The sequence below is a fragment of the Choloepus didactylus genome, chromosome 22, assembly GCF_015220235.1.
Source record: "Choloepus didactylus isolate mChoDid1 chromosome 22, mChoDid1.pri, whole genome shotgun sequence".
Taxonomy (NCBI): domain Eukaryota; kingdom Metazoa; phylum Chordata; class Mammalia; order Pilosa; family Megalonychidae; genus Choloepus; species Choloepus didactylus.
Window position 1 is genome coordinate 11,925,375 of NC_051328.1, and position 21,354 is coordinate 11,946,728.

The 21,354-nt window shown below is 39.9% G+C and overlaps 1 protein-coding gene across 3 annotated transcripts in view; it reads left to right on the forward strand.

The window, feature by feature from the left end:
• The window catches only part of NUP93 (nucleoporin 93), a 116,003-nt gene that overhangs the window by 56,043 nt on the left and 38,606 nt on the right, over nt 1-21,354 (forward strand). For all 3 annotated transcript variants that reach the window (XM_037815828.1, XM_037815829.1, XM_037815830.1), the window contains 2 exons: nt 12,430-12,492; nt 18,212-18,340. In XM_037815828.1, coding sequence (XP_037671756.1) covers nt 12,430-12,492; nt 18,212-18,340 — 192 coding nt within the window. The remainder of the gene's footprint in view (nt 1-12,429; nt 12,493-18,211; nt 18,341-21,354) is intronic.

Here is a 21,354-nt window from a genome sequence, read left to right on the forward strand (position 1 = left end):
CCCTTAAAAACAACAACAACAAAAGACAGTGATGTATAGCCTTTTATCCCAAGGAATGTATTTGTATTGTGGAACCTCTAGGGTCTGGACTTCTTTCTGAACATGGACTTGGAAATTGTTCACCTAGTTGAGGGATTTAGCTCCAGAGGTGTGGGACATTTTTTACTTGTAACAATAGGAAGGCTTGAGGAGCTGTCAAATGGGGAACGGAGGAGAGCTGGTCAGGGGAGGGAGAGGAACTGTGAGAATTTGGCCACAATTAAGATTCCCTTAAAACTCTGACCCAGTACAGCACTGCAAAGAATTGATTTCTGAGATGAGACAATGAGCTGTGGTTTGCATTTTGTAAAGATGGAGGAAACCTCTAACACTGACCCTGGGTGGGAGATGACTCAATTATCCATGCCTTGGTACAGTTGCAAATTATTTTCTTTTTTCTGAAGTGGTTGGATGCCAGCGCCTTCATCTGAGCTCCTTAATTTAATGTATGGAAAATGTCTCAGCCACCATTTTTAACAATTAGCTGTATCATGGTCGAGGTGAGCTGGGTTCTGAAGGCAGCTGCAGGGCCGTTTCATTTACATTAAGCGCTATGGCATGAGAGCTTTATTGCTATAAAACTAAGAAAATGAAATTGCACACTGCTTAGAAGAGTTCTCTAGGAGGGTGAGGAACATTCCCAGGAAGAAAATGGAATCCTTTTGTCTACAGTAAGTATTTTTTCCTACTCATAGTAGTGAGAGGTTGCAAATTTGTCTTCAGCTGGATGGGCAAATAGACTTTAAAGATGAACGCTGCAAATATGAAAGATGTAACATGGAGGTTCTTGGATGCATTTTTGTTTATGTATGTGTTCGAAATCAAGCATGATATATATAATTGAAATATGGGTTTAACAAATAATTTTAGCATTGGCTTTTAATTAATTATTCATTAGTAATTTGAGTAATGAGAAGAGTGAATGTATCACTAGTCAAGGATGGAAATGACACTTGAGAGAAAAAAGAAATCTAAAAGTGGTGTGTTTAAAAAGAATTCAGGCTTTTCACTGTCTTTTACAAACAGTATGTGTGATTTCCATTCCTGAAGAGAATTGCTGAAATGTTTATTTTTTTATTTTTTTAAGAAAACACTTCCATGTTAATGATCTATAATAGCTGTTTAAAATACGTAAGAAAAAATGTTTTTAGAAAACAAGGTTTTGTCTAAAAGATCACTCTTATTCATGGGGATAATTTTTAATGCTTTCTGCTTAATAGTTGTGACTTCAAAGCTACTTGTGCAAAACTCTTGTTTGTCATTGTAAGCTTATAAATCTTGATTCTTAAAATTAGTTGGATTTGACTCAGCTTATTCCTTTGTTCCTTTATGCTGTTACTAAGAGGAAACAGTGGATTTTAACTTTGATTTGTGTCTTTATCTTTCTTGAGGTACTTAACCTTGAAGAATTTATAGTAAGTGCATTTTACAGTAAACTAGACCATGAAGAATTTGTTCAGAATGCTGTAGATGCTCTTTCAGGAGTTGAATCTTCCACAGACTGGATCTCTGAGAATCTTTTTAACTTGATATCAAATTTATGAAGCCAACTGTTTCTTCCAGTTCGTGTTGCACTGGAAGAATGCTGTTTTCTCAAATTAGTCAAAGAATGTAGTCAACGAAGGCTGTTTTCTCAAATTAATACATCTTTGAAAAGGCTGAATTTCACATCAGCCTTTTCTTTGAAATAGTAAGGTTTGGTTTTCCTAAGCCCTGGTTAGAATCCTACAAAGATTCCATGACTCTGTGGCACTAATATTAGCTTGCCGCTTAAGAGCCTAGATCTCAATATCATTTTTTTTTCTTAAAAGGAAAATGTTTCATACATAATTGTTCAGATAATTGGTTGAATGCATGAGGATTCTTTTCCCGTGAATTTTACCACGGCTTGCACCATGAAATAAAATGGGTTTAAGGAAAGCAGATAAGAACTCAATTTTAACTGCAGCTTTGCATGCATAAAATGTTTGGTTTGATGGCATGAAAGGATGTCAGAAAACCTTCCTTTGAAAATTCTAACGTAAAATTGGTTGAAGATTCTGGTTTTATTTTCTTTCCTGGCTTTATAATAAGCTGTGTACTAAGTACCTTTTTAAAACTGTAGGGAGGTGGCAGAGACTCAGTTGCTTCCCATTTTCTTTGCCTCCACCATGGTCTACTCTAGTTTTGACTGTTGGGAAGAGGCTCTTCTTCCTGGTACTTGTGGGGGATTCCTGTATCTCTTCAATCTGGAAGCTCTTCAGGTTTTTGCATGAAATTTTAGCCTCACTTGTAGGAAAGAGTCAGGGGCTGGTACTTTTTGTTACCAAAAAAAAAAAAAAAAAAAATGTATTTGTATCAAATCTTTGATTGCTATGGCAGTGCCATAATATAGATAAGCAAGCATATCAACCAGCCCACTGGGAAACGTGCTGTGGCACTAAGATGGCAGTGAGGAAGGAATAAAATGGCGCCTCCAGAAACACTGTGGTAAGAGAGAGACCACAAGAGTTATTTTCCTCCAATGAAATTTGAAGACACCTTTAGTAGCACTGCCTTGCCAGTTTACAGTTACTTTTAATTGTGTTAGAAGATAGAAATTTTGAGATTTTCCTGTAGTAAGGTCTTAATGCCATATCTAGATAGCTTTCAAATGTTGCTTTCAAGAAATTGATGGCAAATATAGATAGAATAAAATTTCAAATAGATTATTTTGTATTAACACTTCTAAAATTCCTTGCTTTGTGCCTTCTTCTTGTTTTACTATAGAAACTTACTCCTTCCAATGTAGGACAGATTTTTAGAAAACGGAGGACAGGGTGCTGCTTCTTTATGGCAAGGTGAAACTAGCATTCCTAAGAAAATATGTTATTTGTCTTTGATTCTGTTTTTTGTTTTAGCTCTTTGTGGGTTTTGGTTATTTTACATATAAATATCTCTAGGCTGCCTTCAAAATCAAAGCTCATGTATTTCTTTTGTGGTCCAAAGTATGGATTATTTTAGAAGTGGACTGTAGTCACAGTGGTAATGACAATGCTAACTTCTCACCTCCCTCTCAAAGAGTTGGAATTTCTGGAGGTGGAACTGGCCTTAGAATTCGTGTAATGCAATCAGCTCATCCTGTAGTTAATCAAAACAGGGTTTACTGCAGTTAAATAACTTTCTCAAGGTCATACATCCAGGAAACGGCTGATTTTGCCCTAAATCCAGGCAACCTTACTCCTTATTTTTGCTGTGCCACACCTCTTTCTGCATTTGACTTGGTTTCTTCCTCTTTGGGGGCTTACTGATGACCGATGGACCTAATATATTGAGTTTTCAGCTAAGTCTTTGGCTAAGCAACCTAACTCACAGAGATGTTCCTTTCCAGCTGTGCCAGAAATGACTTACTGAGCTGTGTGTGGAATCTTTCTGGGCTTGAGTTGCAGATGATATGCATTTATAAATTTATCACTTATAAACAAACATTTTAAAATCACACGTCCTACAAGTCGAGTCTTTAAGGCTAATGTGTTGGCACGGCATAGAGGGTGAAGTGTTTGTCTCCTGGGGTGGAAAAGGACACCAGCCATCTGGTGTGAGCTGGGATAGAGCTGGGCATTCTGACACATCCTCCCAGCAGGTCACTCTTTTCACGGTAGATGTAAGGGGTCCCACAATGCAGAGTCACCCCTTCTCCTCCTCTAGGTGAAAGGTTTTAGTTCCCTGTCGGTTTCTGATAATTTGTATTTGAAAAATGATCTTGCCCTCCATTGTTACTTGTATTTGCCACTCCAGCTAAGCAATGTTTCATGTTTTCTGTACCTGTGGTGACAGTGGTGAGTTGTGCAGTCTGCAGTATTCTCTCAGCTCTGACAGGGTAAAATCAAAACGTTTCCAAATTTAATTAAGGTTTTAGAGAAAGTGTGAAATCACAAGTACTGTTAGCAAAGGATTGCCTTGACAATTTCCATTTGAGACAACTTGAAGTTATAAAAAGGAAGGTCTCTTGTTTGCTTTAGTGGCCCTGAACAAATAAATTTTTGAAAAAGAATTCTCAATAAGAGGAAACTGCAGCAAAGCCAAGACTCTTCTCTCTGACAGCATGAATATTGGTGCTCCCATCCCATCAGCATAAGCAGCGCTGCATAGCAGGAGGAACTGTGATTTTCGACTGCAGTGTAAATGACTGACACCGTGTACCAGCAGGGAATTAATGTGAGACATGGTCCCCAAACATCATCTTGACTAACAAACAGTGTTCCTTGTGCTTGCTAAGTAGAACTCGAGGCTTAATCCTGAGCGCTGTAGAAACCAGCCTGGCAAAAGCTGCTCAGTTCCCACCTCACAGTCTCAGAGACACACCCACTGCTGTCTGTTCGTTCTCACAGCCCCAAATTCCTGCTTTTGTGTTCTGTTTCCAAAGGGAAAAAAGACGTTAGATATGTTTTGATATAATACAGGGTGGCTTTAATGTGTTCTTTACGTAGGGCTTGCGGGCAGTCAGTGAGTAAGGATGCTAGCCATGATAAAGGCCATAATTGATGTATTCCCATTTTTATACTGCAGTGCGATTTTAGTACCCAGAGTTCTTTGGATGTGGACTAATCCATCTCCAAGATGGAAATCAAGTTCCCCAAAGACATATTAAAACAATTTTATCGCCCCTTAATGTATTCTTATCTTCCCATCACCTTAGAGTGACTATGGGATTAATATTTTTTAGCAGTTTTTAGATGAATTCAAAGCTAGATTGAAAAATTTTCTCTTTAGATTCCTCCCTTTTCTTGTATCTCCAAGGGTCGGCCCTGGCAAGTGTGCTATTTTTGTTTGTTGGTTGGTTGGTTTGGTTTGGTTTGGTTTGGTTTAAGTTGGGGGGAGAAGGGTGTTAAAAAGGTCAGTCCTTGGTTTCTCTGATGGGGCCAAGTCAGCAGTCTGAGAGCATTTGGCCAGCTGCTATTCCTCTGGTCTTCTAAGAAGCCCTGATGCTGCCCTTACCCCTGGATGGCTAGCAGGGGCCCCACCTCTGCAGTGTGGCACATCTTGTTGCATCACAGCCCCTCTCTCATTGGGATGTGGGTTCTGGCTATCAGCACTGCCTGTCCTTGAGACCTCTTGTGACTGGAGAAGACAGTTGCATACACAACCCGAAAAGTATTTGCGGGGCTTTGCTGGACTCGGATGGGAGTAGGTTGTGCTAAAAAGCACTTTTCCCCTATGGGTGCCTGAATGGCCATCAGTTATTATTTTATTCATTTACATATGCCCTTAATACCTCTCTGTACCCTCTTCTTCCCCACTGGGGTCCCCAGAACCTTTCAAAAACTGAGCTGGACAGATTACATTCCTTTTCTGGGTGGCCAGAGAGAGAGAGACAACAGGTAAAAAGAATGCCCTGGGCCCCTTAGAAAGGGCAGAACTGGCTTTGCAGCCACAGTACAGAGAAGATTTAAAAGGCCCTCACAGAATGTAGCCCTTAACCTTGGCCCTGTTCTTCAAGTGTGGCAACCTGATGTGCTAAGCAGCCCAGCTTGAGGCCTTGGTGGCAAAATAAGAGGAGGCATCTGGTAGTTATGTGCCTACACTGTGTTAATGAGGGAGGTGTGCTATGCATCCCTGGAACGGTACCGCAGAAATGCCATTCTTGCTTATGACTTCCCTACAGCTTTCCCTCCTATGTCATGGTGAATCCCACCCCTTATGTTCTTTACCCAATGCTGACAATCTTCGAAGTTAGATTTTTGTTCTGTGGTGGTAATTTTTTTTTCTTTTCTTCTCCTCCTTTCTTCTTTCCTCTTATTCTTTCTTTTTCTTTTCTCATCCCCCTCTCTTTTTTTGGATAGTAGGGAGAGATCCTGAAGGAATTTTGGCATTTCCAGGGGGCATAGGTGCAGATGGAATTGTATCACAGCTATATTGGCACACCTGGAAGAAGACCATGCCAGGACACTTAGGTCAAAATGCTGCCTATGAGACCCTTCATGGGTCTGGGAGGAGGCATTGTCTGTAGCCTTCTCAGGTTTAGAATTTCCTTGCACACATTGAGTTGTCTCTTGTACCTCTCAGAATTTGTAGACTGTCCTGACAACCAGTTTGAATTGTGGTTTCAAGTAATTTGTTTTGCGTTAATGGACCCAAATCCATCAAGTAAAATTGCATGACCCTTCATTTAGCCCACTAGCAGAGACCATGTACAAAATGGGACTCAGCAGCCTGACAGTGACAGATCGCCTGGTGCCCACTCAACACCATGTCGTAGTGCCAAGGTCTGCTACCTGTGGCTCCAGCACCGATGGATCTGCAGAGCCAGCAAATGGCGGAACTCCACGGCCCCTCTTGCAGTGTCTGCTGCCACCTGCTGAACGAGAGCAGCTAGGCTTTTGCCTAAATGCATCTTGAGAAATCATGCAACAGCATTAAAAATATATTACAATTGGCCATGTCAGCTCTGTCAGCTTAGCACTGCTTTTTGCAAGGGTATTTTTGAAGAGATATATATATGTATATGTATATGTAGATATATGGTATGTATATCTAGGTATATGTGTGTGTATGTACATAATGCAGTCTGAACAAATGATTCAAAATATTAAAGGTTTTGTAAAAAAAAAAAAATTAGAGAATAAAGCCTTTTCCTTGCAGGAGATCTAGACTCATGGGCCAAAAAGCTGACATTTTTTGTATTCTTATTTTATTACATTAAACATTGGTCTAATAAAATAATTGAACATGCTCTAAGACCATATGAAAGCTTCCCAAGTCTTAAAATATCCCAAATTTTAAATTTCCCTGTCCATTGTTTGGATTTTATCAGTAATGAAAATCTCTTTGCACTTGAAAAATTCCTTGGAGGTGTTCTTTATGTAAGCACCACAAAAGGGAGCTAATGAAAAGCATGTCCACACCATCTGATAAGCCAACGGCTCTCTGGCTCTGTGTACTACTGGCAGCCTTTTTGTTGTGCTCATCTGAAAATAGTATCTTACTTTGTCCTTCCTCACTTTCTCCTTAGGTAGGTGTTCTACCTTTGTAAAAATTTCACCCAAGAGAAGGTTTCAGAAGAGTTCATATGTTTAGACTCAAAGTTCTAAAACAGAAATTGGGAAGAAGTTAAATTTGGGAGAAATTGAGGGGCAAGGACTAGGTTTATATAATAAGCCTAAGCGAAATAATGGGCACAACTCACACGCCTGTCTTTATAGAAATTGGACACTCTATTTCACTAAATAAAGTTCTATGAATGCTTACAGTGCTGTATTGGAATTCTTGTTTGATCTTGGAGCAGACCGGAGGGTAAATATTCTGTTTTTTAACTCTATGTTTCCCTTCTATTTTTATTGTCTTTCTAACCATTGCTTGTGTCTTGGCAACATATTTTTTCAACCTCTCTGACCACTCCTAAGGTCATTGCTCACCCTATGTTAATATTATTTTGATTTTCAGTTTTGGTTTGCACATTCCTTATTAATTTGTATGTATTGTATTGGTATTTAATGAGAGAAGATACAATATTTTTATAGCACCTACCATGTTTTTTCGTGTTGTGTCAGATACCTTCTGGTAGAATGTTCAGTAGGAGTTAGCTGCCATTTGTACTCTGAGACCCGAGGTCTGCATGGTGATTAAAAAGTAAGCTAACTTCATGCCTAATCTTTCTCAAACTGAGCCGTTTACGCTCCAGTTAGGCCTTTAGGTCCTTGAAATGTGACTACAGGTTTGATAGAATCACCATACCTCATTGTGGTTGCATTTTGGTTGTTCTTGGCCAGTGTATGTTGCAAGGTAGCCCACTTCCTCTGCTAAAAATGAAACACGTGGCTGGAGATGCTGCTTGGGTAGCTGTACGGTGTTTATTGTTCCACAGCAATGATAGTACCTTGAAACTTTTATAGTTTTTTATTGTGACCCATAGTAAGAAATACATTTTACTTCATGACCCAGTTCTTACATATAAACATAAATAATTGAAACAGAAGTTTCACTAAATAATATTTACCCATACCACATATCTCTGTTCTATTTAATTTGATTTTTAAAATGCTGGTTGGTTTCAAACCCCAATTATGGGTTCTGATCCACAATATGAAAAACATTATTATTCCAAAGAGATGCCAAAAACTTGACATTCTGGTCTCTGTCCTCCCCTAACTATGTAAGGTAGGGGGAAAAAGCAATGGATGTGCAGCATAAAATACCTATTTATTCCACTTTGATGTACTGCCATGAGAGACAGTGATAGAGGGGAAGAGGCTAAACTTCCTATTACTAGTGCTGGGATAAGAATTAGTATTGCTCTCTGAGCCTCAAATTCATCACCTGTAAAGGGGACCTGATAATATCTGATAAAGAACATAAATTTAAGGGTATTTTGCTTTCCCCTGGTCTCATCTTTTTAGAAAGAGAAAGATAGTTTTTATTTTCTTGATTTAAAGAAGTTTACTGTTACCATAGTACCGCAGAAACAGTAGGTCTTTTGAAAATCAAAAGTGGGTTTAAATCCTGGATCTGCCTCTTCCTGGTCAGGAAACCTTGGTCAAGTTAGTTGTTTAAATCTCAGTTCCTTCCCTGTAAAGTGGGGCTGGAAGAGTGGAGTAGTGGTGTTTCTTCTTTCATACTGTTAAAGGATTAATAATAATGTCTCTGAAGTGCCTAAAGCAGTGCCTGGCACTAAATTACTCCCTGAATGGAATATTATGTATTATAGAAAGCTTGAAACCAAAACACAATAAAGGGCCAGTTAGAGGGTCTGTTTCTAGGGCTCTGGCAGTGAGAATGCGGTGTACAGATGGGGAAGTCAGGAGCAGTCATCTTACCTAGCAGGCCAGCAGATGCCTGTGGATTGTTCTTTATTGACTGGACCAGCAGTGGCAGTAGAAGGGTCGGGGTGGGGGGTTAGAGCAATTGAAAAGTACTTATAGGTGAGATGAGGGGATATTAGTGATGGGAAGCTCTGACGCTTGCGGTTAGATAGCTGGCATTACCATCGGTTGTGGGAAGTGAGCCTGGGGCCTTCTCTATGCACGGGGGTCTTCACTGAGGCAGGAGCCCTGCCCAGTGAGGGATGGTGCCTCCAACTTCATCCTTCATTGCCCAACTCCCCTTTCCAGAGAACCCATTTTCTGATAAGCTATATAAGTATATCCCCAGGGTGAGGGGATGAGAGGGACCTCACTGGAGGAGGGTTTGGAAGGACCGGAAACACACAAGTGAAAGAAGGAAGTCAAGAAATAGACCTTTGGGAAATACGGGCTGTGGCAGGTATGTTTCTGGCCAGCTTTTTAGTTCTTTAAATTCCAGCAGGCTGTTTTCCTTTGAGGTGTGTGTTCTTTAAAAGAAACTGCCGCTAGATGGCACACAGATCCCATCACTATTCTGACTGTGCAAATTACTATTTTTTTTAAAGAATCGTTTCAAAAGATAGGCTATTAATATATTGTATTATAAAAATAAAATGATGCATAACCTTTTTAGCATCTCATTTTAGATGGGAATAAAGAATGATCTATTAAATTCAAAATCTGTATATTTTGTGGGCTTAGTTTATGCTATGTTTTAAAAGCCTAGTTTTTGAGGTACATAATAGTTAAGTCTTTGCTTGTATGTGGGTGATGTCTAAAATCGGAGTCTTAGGTACAAATGGTTCATTTGATTTATTTTGTAAGATTTTTGGAATGTAGCTTTATAATGGATATTTTGAAGAATAAAGTCATCTACCCCAAAGCAATAATATATTTTTCTTCTTTTTCTTTCTTAACCATTATTTGAAATTTCATCTCTTATTAATTTGGTAATTGTATTTATTACTGAATATTATATTGTTTTTAAACAAAAGCTTCTTATTATTGCTTTGCATTAATGTTTTATGTGTGTGTTATATGTGGATGTGGGTGCAGTTAAAGAATGGGATAAGCTGGTCATGGATGGGGAAGGGTTGAGGAAGCCCAGAGAAGGGGCAGGGGAGGTACAGAATATCCCACTTAACCTAGTCTTCTCTATCTCACCTTATATGACTGAAGTCTGCCTCCTGCCCTTCTCCCTCAACCAAAATGATGAAAAATAAGACCAGGCCTTGTCAGACTGTGGTTATCACATCCTCCTCTCCCACACTTGGCTTGTTTAGACAATCAGCTCTGCATAGCAGCAGCAGCCACAAAAGGGTGTAGCAGAGCACAATATATGCCTGTGCTTTGTTTGGAAACAGCTAATCGATCATAATAGGTCCTTAGCTTTGTTTGTAAATGTGACACTAAAGCCCTTAGCTTTGGCCGTTGAAGATCCCTCGGTCAAAGCAATGAAAAAGAGCATTTATGATGAAGGTTTATTGGGTTGATGTAATCATTTGCTGTGAAGAGTATAAACAAGGTCCCTTAGAAATCCTTGCCATTTATCTGGTATCTGGCTCTGCTGGTCAAAGTGCAGGCAGGCACAGGATGACAAGCTGCCCTCTTCCAAATGGAGCACATGGAGTCCTAGCTTTTTGTGTTCCGGTTTATTGAGGCCATTGATTACCAGGTAAGTGGCTGATGCCTCTCCCTACCCCCACTCCACCCCCATTCCCAATTGTCAATATAAACATTTTACATCCAGTATAATTCCAGCAACTCACATTTTGTGAACAGAGTGGATGCTCTATATCAACTTCTGATTTCTTTTCTCTGAAGACTGGAGTGGTACGTAGGAGTGTCTTCACATTGTGTCCTCAGAGCCATAGTGAGGACTGCCCTGGAGGAGTCTTTGAGGGAGCTGTTTCCTGGGCTGCTGACCATTGGCCCTGTCCATCCCAGTGCATGGTCCAGTTTGGAGTGTGACAGCAGATGAGGGGTGGGGGTCATGGGTCAGTATGTAAGGGATCTCTGGGAATCTATGAGATTAGTAATATTTTATTTAAATTTATATCCCCAGTCTTATCTCCCACCCTATCCCCCAATTTTTTAAAGAACCAGCAGCCTCATATCTGGGACTTTTTGAATATAGTATATCAAAACATTAAAGCTACTAAAATATAATGTGATCAAAAACGAATTAACCATGACAGTAAGTATCAAATACAAAAAAAAAAACATTCAAATAATGTGTTTTAATTCAGCATGTCATTTAAAAGCTTTAGCTTAATTCTATTTTGTATTATATTCCCCCAAGGAACTCCTTAAAGAAAAAGAAACATGATTCGGAAAAAATAAGTCATGTATAATCGGACATATGTAAATGCATTGATAGTTTGATTGACGAGCATGTACCATACATTCCAGAAGATAGGTGGATCTGATGTACAGGGTGGTTTGAATTTTTCCATATTACAACTAAGACGTTGATCTCTACCTTTTACTGATGGATCATCTTCCATGTCCCTACTTGGCCCCCATGCCCCAAGGTATGGAAAAGAAGCTTCACCTTTGTCTGAAGGGCAGAGTGCTGGCATGGATACAGGCATGGAAGTCCACCCTGTCTGTCTGCCTGTAGTTGTGGCCATCTGTCAGGACACTGTCTTGCCCTCCTCAAGATTGCAGCCCAAGCAAATTAGGGCAATGAACAGCAACAAGGAGGCCACCCTGGGCATCTCTTTAATGTCACCAACAGACCTAAATCTAATCAATTCTAATAATAGAGCTATATTTATTGAGCCTTGGACCAAGAACTTGGCTACATCATCTCTTCTAATATTCATTTTACACATGGCCATACTGAGACAGAGTTTGGGTGACTTGACTAAAGTCATGCCATTTAGTAATGGATGTACCATTACTCCAAAGCCTGTGCTCTTGCCTTGGTATTGCTGTGGAGTTGCATTTTGTGGATCATTAACCTGTGTATGTTAAACTAGACTTGTAGACCATCACCTCTTCACTCCACTTAAACAAGCAGTGGATGGCATCAGGCCTGAAACAGGTGGTGCTCGTTGGCAAAACCCAGAAGAAATGTGTACATAAATTATTTTTAGGGTTTCTCAGCCATTGGCAAACAAGTTGAAAAGCACCCAGACAAGTGGGTGGTGATGGCTTCTTCAATGATAGGAAGAAATTGAAGAATTAAGTGAAGGCAACAGAGAAATACAGGCTAAAGAACACTTAGGGGAACTGTGACTGGCTACATAGCCAAAGCTTATAGCTATGTTATGGGCCATGTAGAAATTTTGAAGAGCAGTTTTGACTCTGTTCCCTTTTTACATGTTTATGGGATGGAACCCAACCCTCCTGCTTGAAGGGGTCTTTACCTTCTAACAATTACCATGTGCTCCCATAATGAAAGAAACTAGAAAGTATCTGTACAAACCACCTATTTTGATGTTTTCAAGTTGAGAGAATTTTTGGGGATTGGAGGTAGGCAGAGTAGCAAATATCCTTATGATTGTTCCCTCCGCCCCCCACAGTATACTTTTGATTATTTGGAGATTAATTTTAACCTCAGTTATATCATTTTTTCCCTTTTTCATAGGGCTTCCTAAAGAATGAGAAGGACAATGCCCTGCTGTCTGCCATTGAAGAGTCCCGGAAGAGGGTAAGAAAATGAACCAACCAGTAGATGAATACAGTTTGAGGTCAGCATGTATTCCAGAGAAATGCAAGTTCTGGAATTTGGAGTCTGTGTCTCCGGCCCACCTCTCTCCTACTTAGAGTTAGTTCACCACAGGGCGTTCTGCAGAAACCGTTTTTGAGAAATACCATGCTCATGACTTCATGTGCATTTAGTGACCAAAATGCATCTGAGACCCTGATCGGAACAATTAATATTAAATTAATCTCAAAATCTAAGGGCCAGAAATTTCTTTGGTTTCATTGTTATAAACGTTGTTTTGGTTTCTACTGATTCTGCAGTTTGGAAAAGTAATTATGATCACTGATAATGTTCCTCAATTATTTTTTCCTTTTATCACACAGTTTGACTTTCTGTACCACCTTTTATATTAGTAATTTCTCCAAGCTGTTAAGAGAATATAACTAGCTTGATGCTTGAAAGGATGATAAATAAGTCAGCCAGAGCAGCCATTATATATGCAATGATATATATATTTATTAAAACCTTTTTATTTTGAAATAATTTCAAACTTGTAGGACAGTTGTAAAAATAATACAAAACCCACACAGAGAGCTCCAACATACCCTCCACCCAGATCCACCAACTTTTAACATTTGCCGCAGTTTGCCATATCATTTTACATACCGTCCATCTATCCATCACCTCTCTCTCTCTGTCTGTCTACCTATTTTCTAAACATTTGAGAGTAGGTCTTACACATCATGCTCCTTAAACACTTAATACTTCAATGTACATTTCCTTAGAACATAGATATTCACTTATGTAACCACCTTAACTACATTTATCAAATTTAAGGAATTTAACATTTACATAAAGTTTACAGTCCAGAACCTACATTTTAATAGGAACCCCATGTGATTAATTTCACGTTAAAGTTGAAGAAGCACTGCCCAATAGCATTTAATCCCATTGATTTGGGTTTTTAGTTACTCTCAATTTAACAAATCCTAATTATCATAGGCTCCCTCATCTGGTGACTCTTGGCTTCTCTGGTTCCGTGGTCTTGATTAGGCTCTTTTTGTTTCACCAGAAATACCCCACTACCAACACACACACACACACACACACACACACACACATTCCTTTCTTCTTACCATTGACATCTGGAGATTTCTCATTTTCCTTGCTGACCTCTTTTTTTTTTTTTTTTTTTAATTAAATTCAGTTTTACTGAGATACATTCACATACCATACAGTCATCCATGGTGTACAATCAGCCGTTCACAGTACCATCGTATAGTTATGCATTCATCACCACAATCTATTTCTGAACATTTTCCTTACATCAGAAAGAATCAGAATAAGAAAAAAAATAAAAGTAAAAAAGAACACCGAAGTCACACCCCCCCCATCCCACCCTATTTTTCATTTAGTTTTTGTCCCCATTTTTCTACTCATCCATCCATACACTATATAAAGGGAGTGTGATCCACAAGATTTTCGCAATCACACTGCCACCTCTTGTAAGCTACATTGTTACATAGTCTACAGGAGTCCAGACTACTGGGTTGGAGTTTGATAGTTGTTTCAGGTATTTACTTGTAGCTATTCCAATACATTAAAACCTAAGAGGTGTTACTATATAGTACGTAAGAATGTCCACCAGAGTGACCTCTCAACTCCATTTGAAATCTCTCAGCCACTGAAGCTTTATTTCGTTTCATTTTGCATCCCGCTTTTGGTCAGGAAGATATTCTCAATCCCACGATGCTGGGTCCAGATTCATCCCCGGGAGTCATATACCTGCATTGCCAGGGAGATTTACACACCTGAGAGTTGGGTCCCATTTAGGGGGGAGGGCAGTGAGTTCACCTGCCGAGGTGGCTCAGTTAGACAGAGAGAGGGCCACATCTGAGCAACAAAGAGGTACTCAGAGGGGTCGGGGGGGACTCAGTCACAATTATATGCAAGTTTAGCCTCTCCTTTTGTGCAACAAAATTTTGCAACACGCATTCCCTCAAAATGCTTGAAGTTGATTTACTTTACTGATATGTGTTATCTCCATTTATTTTGGACAAGGATCAAATGATCAAACCTTTCAAAACATCCCATGATAGAGTTAGAGATTTTCAGGCCATTGGGGTCTTTGGGGAGGAAGAAGAAAGGTTAGTTCTCAAGTGGAGTTGGTTGTAAAATGCAGCTTTCTCCAGGAAGGAGGCTGGAAGGGTACCTGCTAGTCTGCCAGCATTGGCTCTCTGCAAGGGGGAGGAGAGATGAAGAGGGACCTCTCTGTTCATTTACTTCTAAATTATTTAACCCTTATATCAAATGAAGATGAATTTATATATTACTTGTGCAGTTTAAAAAGAATAAGGCTTCACATTGTGCTTTTTTAAAATATTCTATGAAGGTGAAAATGTTCTCAGTAGTGCTGATGTGAGATATGACAGCAGAAGGGCTTGCCAGTTCTAATTTATAAGAATGTGTTCCAAGGGCATTACTTAAATGAGTGATACATTTAATTATCAAAGTAAAATTCCCTAAATTTCATTAATTATATTTTGGCAATAGTACTTACTCCTAGAAATAAAGAAATTCACTTGATTCAGACTTAAAAATGAAAAGAAAAATTTTTTTTTTTCCAAACTTTGAGTAACTAGCATCTATTCTCCTGCTGCAAAGGACCAATGAAATTTAATTAGGATTGTCAAATGCCGCCCAGCCTTATTAATCCATTTATCCTGTGGAATGTGTTTCTGGAATTGGCAGCCTCTGAGCATTGTGCCATACTGAGACTAAATGTGCAGCCAGCAAAAACATCTAAGTGACATACCACAGTGCAAAATGTGTGCATATTTGTTTGTGAGGGAGACATTCCCATGTTGGGAGGTGGCCTGGTGCTGGTGGGGGGAGACCTTTGACTGCTCTGGACATGGGGGGCTGCTGATGAGCAAGAGTCACTTACAAACAAAAGGTGAGCACTACCTGGCATTTCGGTGTCAGTTTCCTGTTTGAATAACTTGCCAATGTCCTGCGGAAATGCCAAGGAAACAAACAAGCTACAAAACCACAAATGTGTCCTGTCTTTTCCCATTTGGTGCATCCCAGCAAAAACAGAACAACATTATCAGAACATATGTAGATTTTCTAAAAGTCTGCAACAGCTCGATAATAAGTGGGTGTGAAGTCAAAGCATATTGCCCTCTTCCCTTATGAAAATGGGGTTCAAGTACTCCCCACCTGTTCTTAATTCAGTTGCCGAGTTTTCTCTGTGCTTCGCTTTTTCTTAATTGTGCTTAAAGAGAAAAATTTTCCACATTCAACAATAACTTGAAAAATTCGGATTTAATTTCTAATAGTTAAATTGGCTGTAGTTAAAACAGCTGCTTTGTTATTTTCTGTGGTTTGTCTTTCTATTCCCAGGCACCTGCCTTCCCTTTTATTTTTAGACTGCTAGTGCCCTTCCAGTTTATCCCCTTTTTCTTTTTTTCCTTTGAGTTTTTTTCTTTCTTGTCCCTGCTAGTCCCTACCCCTCACCTTTTCTCATATTCTCCAGGTTCTCCTTTTCACTTCTTAGTTGAGTAGCTCTGTGGATTCTCTCTCATTAGCACCTCTGGTTGATTTTCTTCTTTGCACCTAATCCAATAGGTTGGTTGTTCAGATGGGGGTGTAAAAGGAATAGGCTGGAATAGGGCAGATGGGTGGCTGATCATCCCTGATTAGTCGCAAATTGGATATCCCATTATCTGTAATGTAGTTAAGGTAAGTTGGGGGTGGGTGCGGTGGCATCACATGGTCAAGGGAAGAAAATTTTAATGCTGGGCTGTTTATTTTTATTTGAAGCTCTTTATCACACCAGTGATGAATGGAACCATAGTACCTCCCATAATGAGTAGCCTGGCATAGTTCTCAGATACAGCTGACAACTGGAGTCCCAAAAGCTGCCAGTTTTCAAAGTACTTTCTGTGATAGTAAAGCAGGAGTTCTTGGCACACAGGTGGACAGCCTAATTTACAGAAGGTTGCTAATTCCCTCTGTTATAGTTCTGACCCCTACGTGATGCAGGAAGTCTGCCCCCACTTCTCACCGTCAGTTGTCTGGGTGGTGTGTTGTCTGTTTTCTTTAATTGCCTTTGCCCCTCTGCATTCTTTATTAGCCATCGTCCTTAAGAAAATCTCTAGTGACAAATTAAGTGGCTACCTTTGTGGTAGCCACAGCTTAATCTGGTGTCACTTCCTGTTGTAAGCTCTGAAAGCTACATGTATGACTGCTAGTCCTCCCAACCTTCATATTTCTGCCCGCCCTGATCCTGGTGCCACATGGCCCTCCATTTTCCCTTGCTGGGAGAGACTCAGGGCTGAGGCAGTGGTTGGTTTGACCACTAAGTAGAAAGTGTTTTGGAAGAAATTGTGGTTCACTGTGCACTATTTTCTAGATAGTTTCTGGGGAAACTACCCCTCCTCCCCACCTTTCTGTTCCAAAATCCTTCTGTCTATTCAAATACATAACCTGCATATTTAATTTCACTGATGGGACTAAAAGGCAAGGATTTTTCTGTTTATTTTTCAACCCTGGCTAACTGACTAGTATCGTCCATTCTGCCTGATTCTCAGTGAGATGACCAGGTGGAAGACTATTTTTAAAGTTTGTGATTGTCATTTTTCCCTATGTCTTCAGAATATACTTTAGAAGAGACCCATTCATTAATACATGGATCAGAATCAAACTGCAAATGTGCCAGTCTTCTTCCTGATTATTTTTGTCTTTCATATTTTAATAAATATTGATTCAAACTCAGTGTTCCTACAAACATCCCATTTGTAGGAAGAGTAAAGGTGATTTTTCAAACAGTTCCCCAAAGCTCATATATATGGATATTATCAGTATGAATTATCTGCATTGCCAGAAATAAAGCAGGCATTACTAATACTCATTCCCTTGGTACTGCCTAATTAGATGCCAATCTGATTGTAAATGAAATGGCTTTTTTGAAAAGTGGGCTTAAGCTGATGGGAAACCTGGTCTACCAATTAAAGAATAATAGGCTGTGCATGCTCACAATTCAGTATATCTCTGTAAGTTGCTTTAATTTCCTCAGAGTTTTCTTTTTTTTTCTTTCTCCCTTTTTCCTTTTCTTTTCTTTTTTCTGTTTTCTTTTTTCTTTTCTTTCTGTGCCTTTGTTTTGGCAACGATCTGCACTCTTACTGGTAGACAGTAGTGAGATTTGTCAGATTTTTCAATGGTGCCTTTGAGTAGATTGGTAGAAAATTAAATCCTAGAAGCTCTTTGATTTTCTTTCATTGGTTTGCTTCCTCCTATGAAAATATTAATGTTTCTTAAAAAATAAATAAAATCACTGGGAGAATTTTTTTATCTTTGTCTTTTCTTGTCTTGGATGTTTATTAAATCTTAAAATACCATTGATTTTCAATCTATCATTATTTTATGTGTAACAAAGAAAAACTACCGCAGTTTAAACTATGCCATGCTGTCCGTTGTAATAAGCAGCCTGATTTCAGAGGTTTAAAAAAGGTGTTTGTCTTAGAAACAAGGAAAGGGTATGTTGCAAATAGTTGTCAGTAAATTCTTTAAGGATAACTTTTAAAATGGATTGTTTTTGCTTTATGTGTGGAGATGTGGTAGGTCTTGGGGGACTTTTCATTTCTGTTGGCCTTTAAAGGAAATCATGTTCTTTGTTCTTTCGTTGGGGTCATTGCTCTGTGCTCCTCATCCCTGACAGACCTTCAGCATGGCTGAGGAATATCATCGAGAGTCAATGCTGGTGGAGTGGGAGCAGGTGAAACAGCGAATTCTCCATACCCTGCTGGCCTCAGGGGAAGATGCCCTTGACTTCACTCAAGAAAGTGAGGTAGGTTGAATCCAAAAGAGCTGCGACTATTAGTAAAACTGTGAGGCCAAAGAATACTTACCTACCTGACTACCAGCAGTCTTGATACAGCTGATCACTACCTCCTTCTTGAAACACTTTCTTTTCTTGGCTTTCAGGACACCACATTTGCCTGGATTTCCTCCAACATGTCTGGCTGCTTCTGCGCAGTCTCCTTTGCTGAATTTTCCTCAGACCCCCTAACCCCTGGATGTTTGTGTGTCCCAGGGATCAGTCCTAGACCTCTTCTGCTTTTTTTTCTCCTTGCCCTGTGGTTCTCATCTGAGCTTGTGGCTTTAAAATACCAGCTATATGCTGAAGACTCTCAGATTTACATCTGCAGCCCCGAACTCCAGACTTATATAACCAGTTGATTTCTTGCCTCCACTTGGGGCTTGTTTTATGTCCCAGCATATGATCTATTCTGGAGAAAGTTCCATGAGCACTAGAAAAGTATGTGTATCCTGGTGATTTGGGATGTAATGTCCTGTATATGTCTGTTAAATCTAATTCATTTATCAGATTGTTTAGGTTTTCAATTTCCTTATTGGTCTTCTGTCTGGTTGATCTATCTATAGGAGAGAGTGATGTGTTGAAGTCTCCCACAATTATTGTGGAAACATCAATTGCTTCCTTTAGTTTTGCCAGTGTTTCTCTCATGTATTTTGTGGCACCTTGATTGGGTGCATAGACATTTACGATTGTTATTTCTTCTTGCTGAATTGCCCCTTTTATTAGTATGTAGTGGCCTTCTTTGTCTCTCAAAACATCCCTGCATTTGAAGTCTATTTTATCTGAGATTAATATTGCTACACCTGCTTTCTTTTGGCTGTAGCTTGCATGAAATATTTTTTTCCATCCTTTCACTTTCAGTTTCTTTGTGTCCCTGTGTCTAAGATGAGTCTCTTGTATGCAACATATTGATGGTTCATTTTTTTTGATCCATTCTGCGAATCTATATCTTTTAATTGGGGAGTTTAATCCATTTACATTCAACGTTATAACCGTGAAGGCATTTCTTGAATCAGCCATCTTATCCTTTGGTTTATGTTTGTCATATTTTTCCCCTCTGTCTATTAATATCCTTTATTATACCCATACCGAATCTCTTTAGTACTGAACCTTTCTCCAAGTCTCTCTGTCCTTTCTTTGTTTCTCTGTCTGTAGGGCTCCCTTTAGTATCTCCAGTAAGGCAGGTCTCTTGTTAGCAAATTCTCTCAGCATTTGTTTGTCTGTGAAAAATTTAAGCTCTCCCTCAAATTTGAAGGAGAGCTTTGCTGGATAAAGTATTCTTGGCTGGAATTTTTTCTCACTCAGAATTTTAAATATATCGTGCCACTGCCTTCTTGCCTCCATGGTGGCTGCTGAGTAGTCACTACTTAGTCTTATGCTGTTTCCTTTGTATGTGGTGAATTGCTTTTCTCTTGCTGCTTTCAGAACTTGCTCCTTCTCTTCTGTGTTTGACAGTGTGATCAGTATATGTCTCGGAGTGGGTTTATTTGGATTTATTCTATTTGGGGTTCACTGAGCATTTATGCTTTGTGTATTTATGTTGTTTAGAAGATTTGGGAAGTTTTCCCCAACAATTTCTTTGAATACTCTTCCTAGACCTTTACCCTTTTCTTCCCCTTCTGGGACACCAATGAGTCTTATATTTGGACGTTTCATATTATCTATCATATCCCTGAGGTCCATTTCGATTTTTTCAATTTTTTTCCCCATTCTTTCTTTTATGCTTTCATTTTCCATTCTGTCATCTTCGAGGTCACTGATTCGTTGTTCAACTTCCTCTAGTCTTGTACTATGAGTGTCCAGAATCTTTTTAATTTGGTCAACAGTTTCTTTAATTTCCATAAGATCATCCATTTTTTTATTTAGTCTTGCAGTGTCTTCTTTATGCTCTTCTAGGGTCTTCTTGATTTCCTTTGTCTCCCGTACTATGGTCTCATTGTTCATCTTTAGTTCTTTGAGTAGCTGCTCTAGATGCTGTGTCTCTTCTGGTCTTTTGATTTGGGTGCTTGGGCTTGGGTTATCCATATGGTCTGGTTTTTTCATATGCTTTATAATTTTCTGTTGTTTTTGGCCTCGTGGCATTTGCTGAACTTGATAGGGTTCTTTTAGGATTTGTAGACCTATTGAAGTCCTTATCTCTAATTTATCAGATCTACAGCTTCGTGGAGTACACTTTCTCTAACTAACCAGCAGGTGGCGTCCACGAGCCACCTGTTCTCCACAAGCCAGTTCTCCCCTGCTTAGCCTTTTTGGTGAGTGGGGGAGTGAGTCTTGTGGGGTCCAATTGGTGTACCAAGCTTGCGTGTGTAGTTGGTGTTGCCTGCCCTGTATATGGGGCCTGTTTCTGGGCAGTCAGGGAGGGGGTGGTGGCTCTAACAATCAGATCTCCCTGGTGATCCTAGAGTTTTAAAGCTGCTGCAATAGTCTAATCCTTCAGTTCAGTCCTGCCACAGTTTGTCTCTGCCACTGACCCACAAGTCCTTGGTATTGGCGTATGGCTCCTGAGACTTGCAAGTGGGCCCCTCTTCCAGGCCGTGTACCCCGGGTCCTCTGTTGAGGGATGACTGTGCTATGTCACAGGTGAGTGCTGTCCCCCCAGGGCAGTTCTGGGCTGCTGGGCTGTGTAGGGAGGCTCCCAGTCTGCTGAAATGATGGCTGAATGGGGCTTTGTTAATTCACACTGCTCTGCCTTCCCAACTCTGGGACAATCAGCTGAGGTTGCAGGGAAGGCTAATGTCCACGCCCAGTTTTGTGGTGTGTGCCTGTTATTTGAAGCACTTCCGTCACACTGGGTTGTCTGGGGCAGTTCTGGGCTATGGGGCTGGCGATGGGCAGGAGTGTTTCCTGTCCACCAGGATGATGGCTGTGAGCGGACACCCCCCTTTTCTTGGGAAGTTGTGTTGTTTAGTGAATTTTCTCAGCCACTGGATTATTGCATTTTGTCTCAGAGCTCTCCTAGTTCTGCTCTTGACTTGACCTGCCCA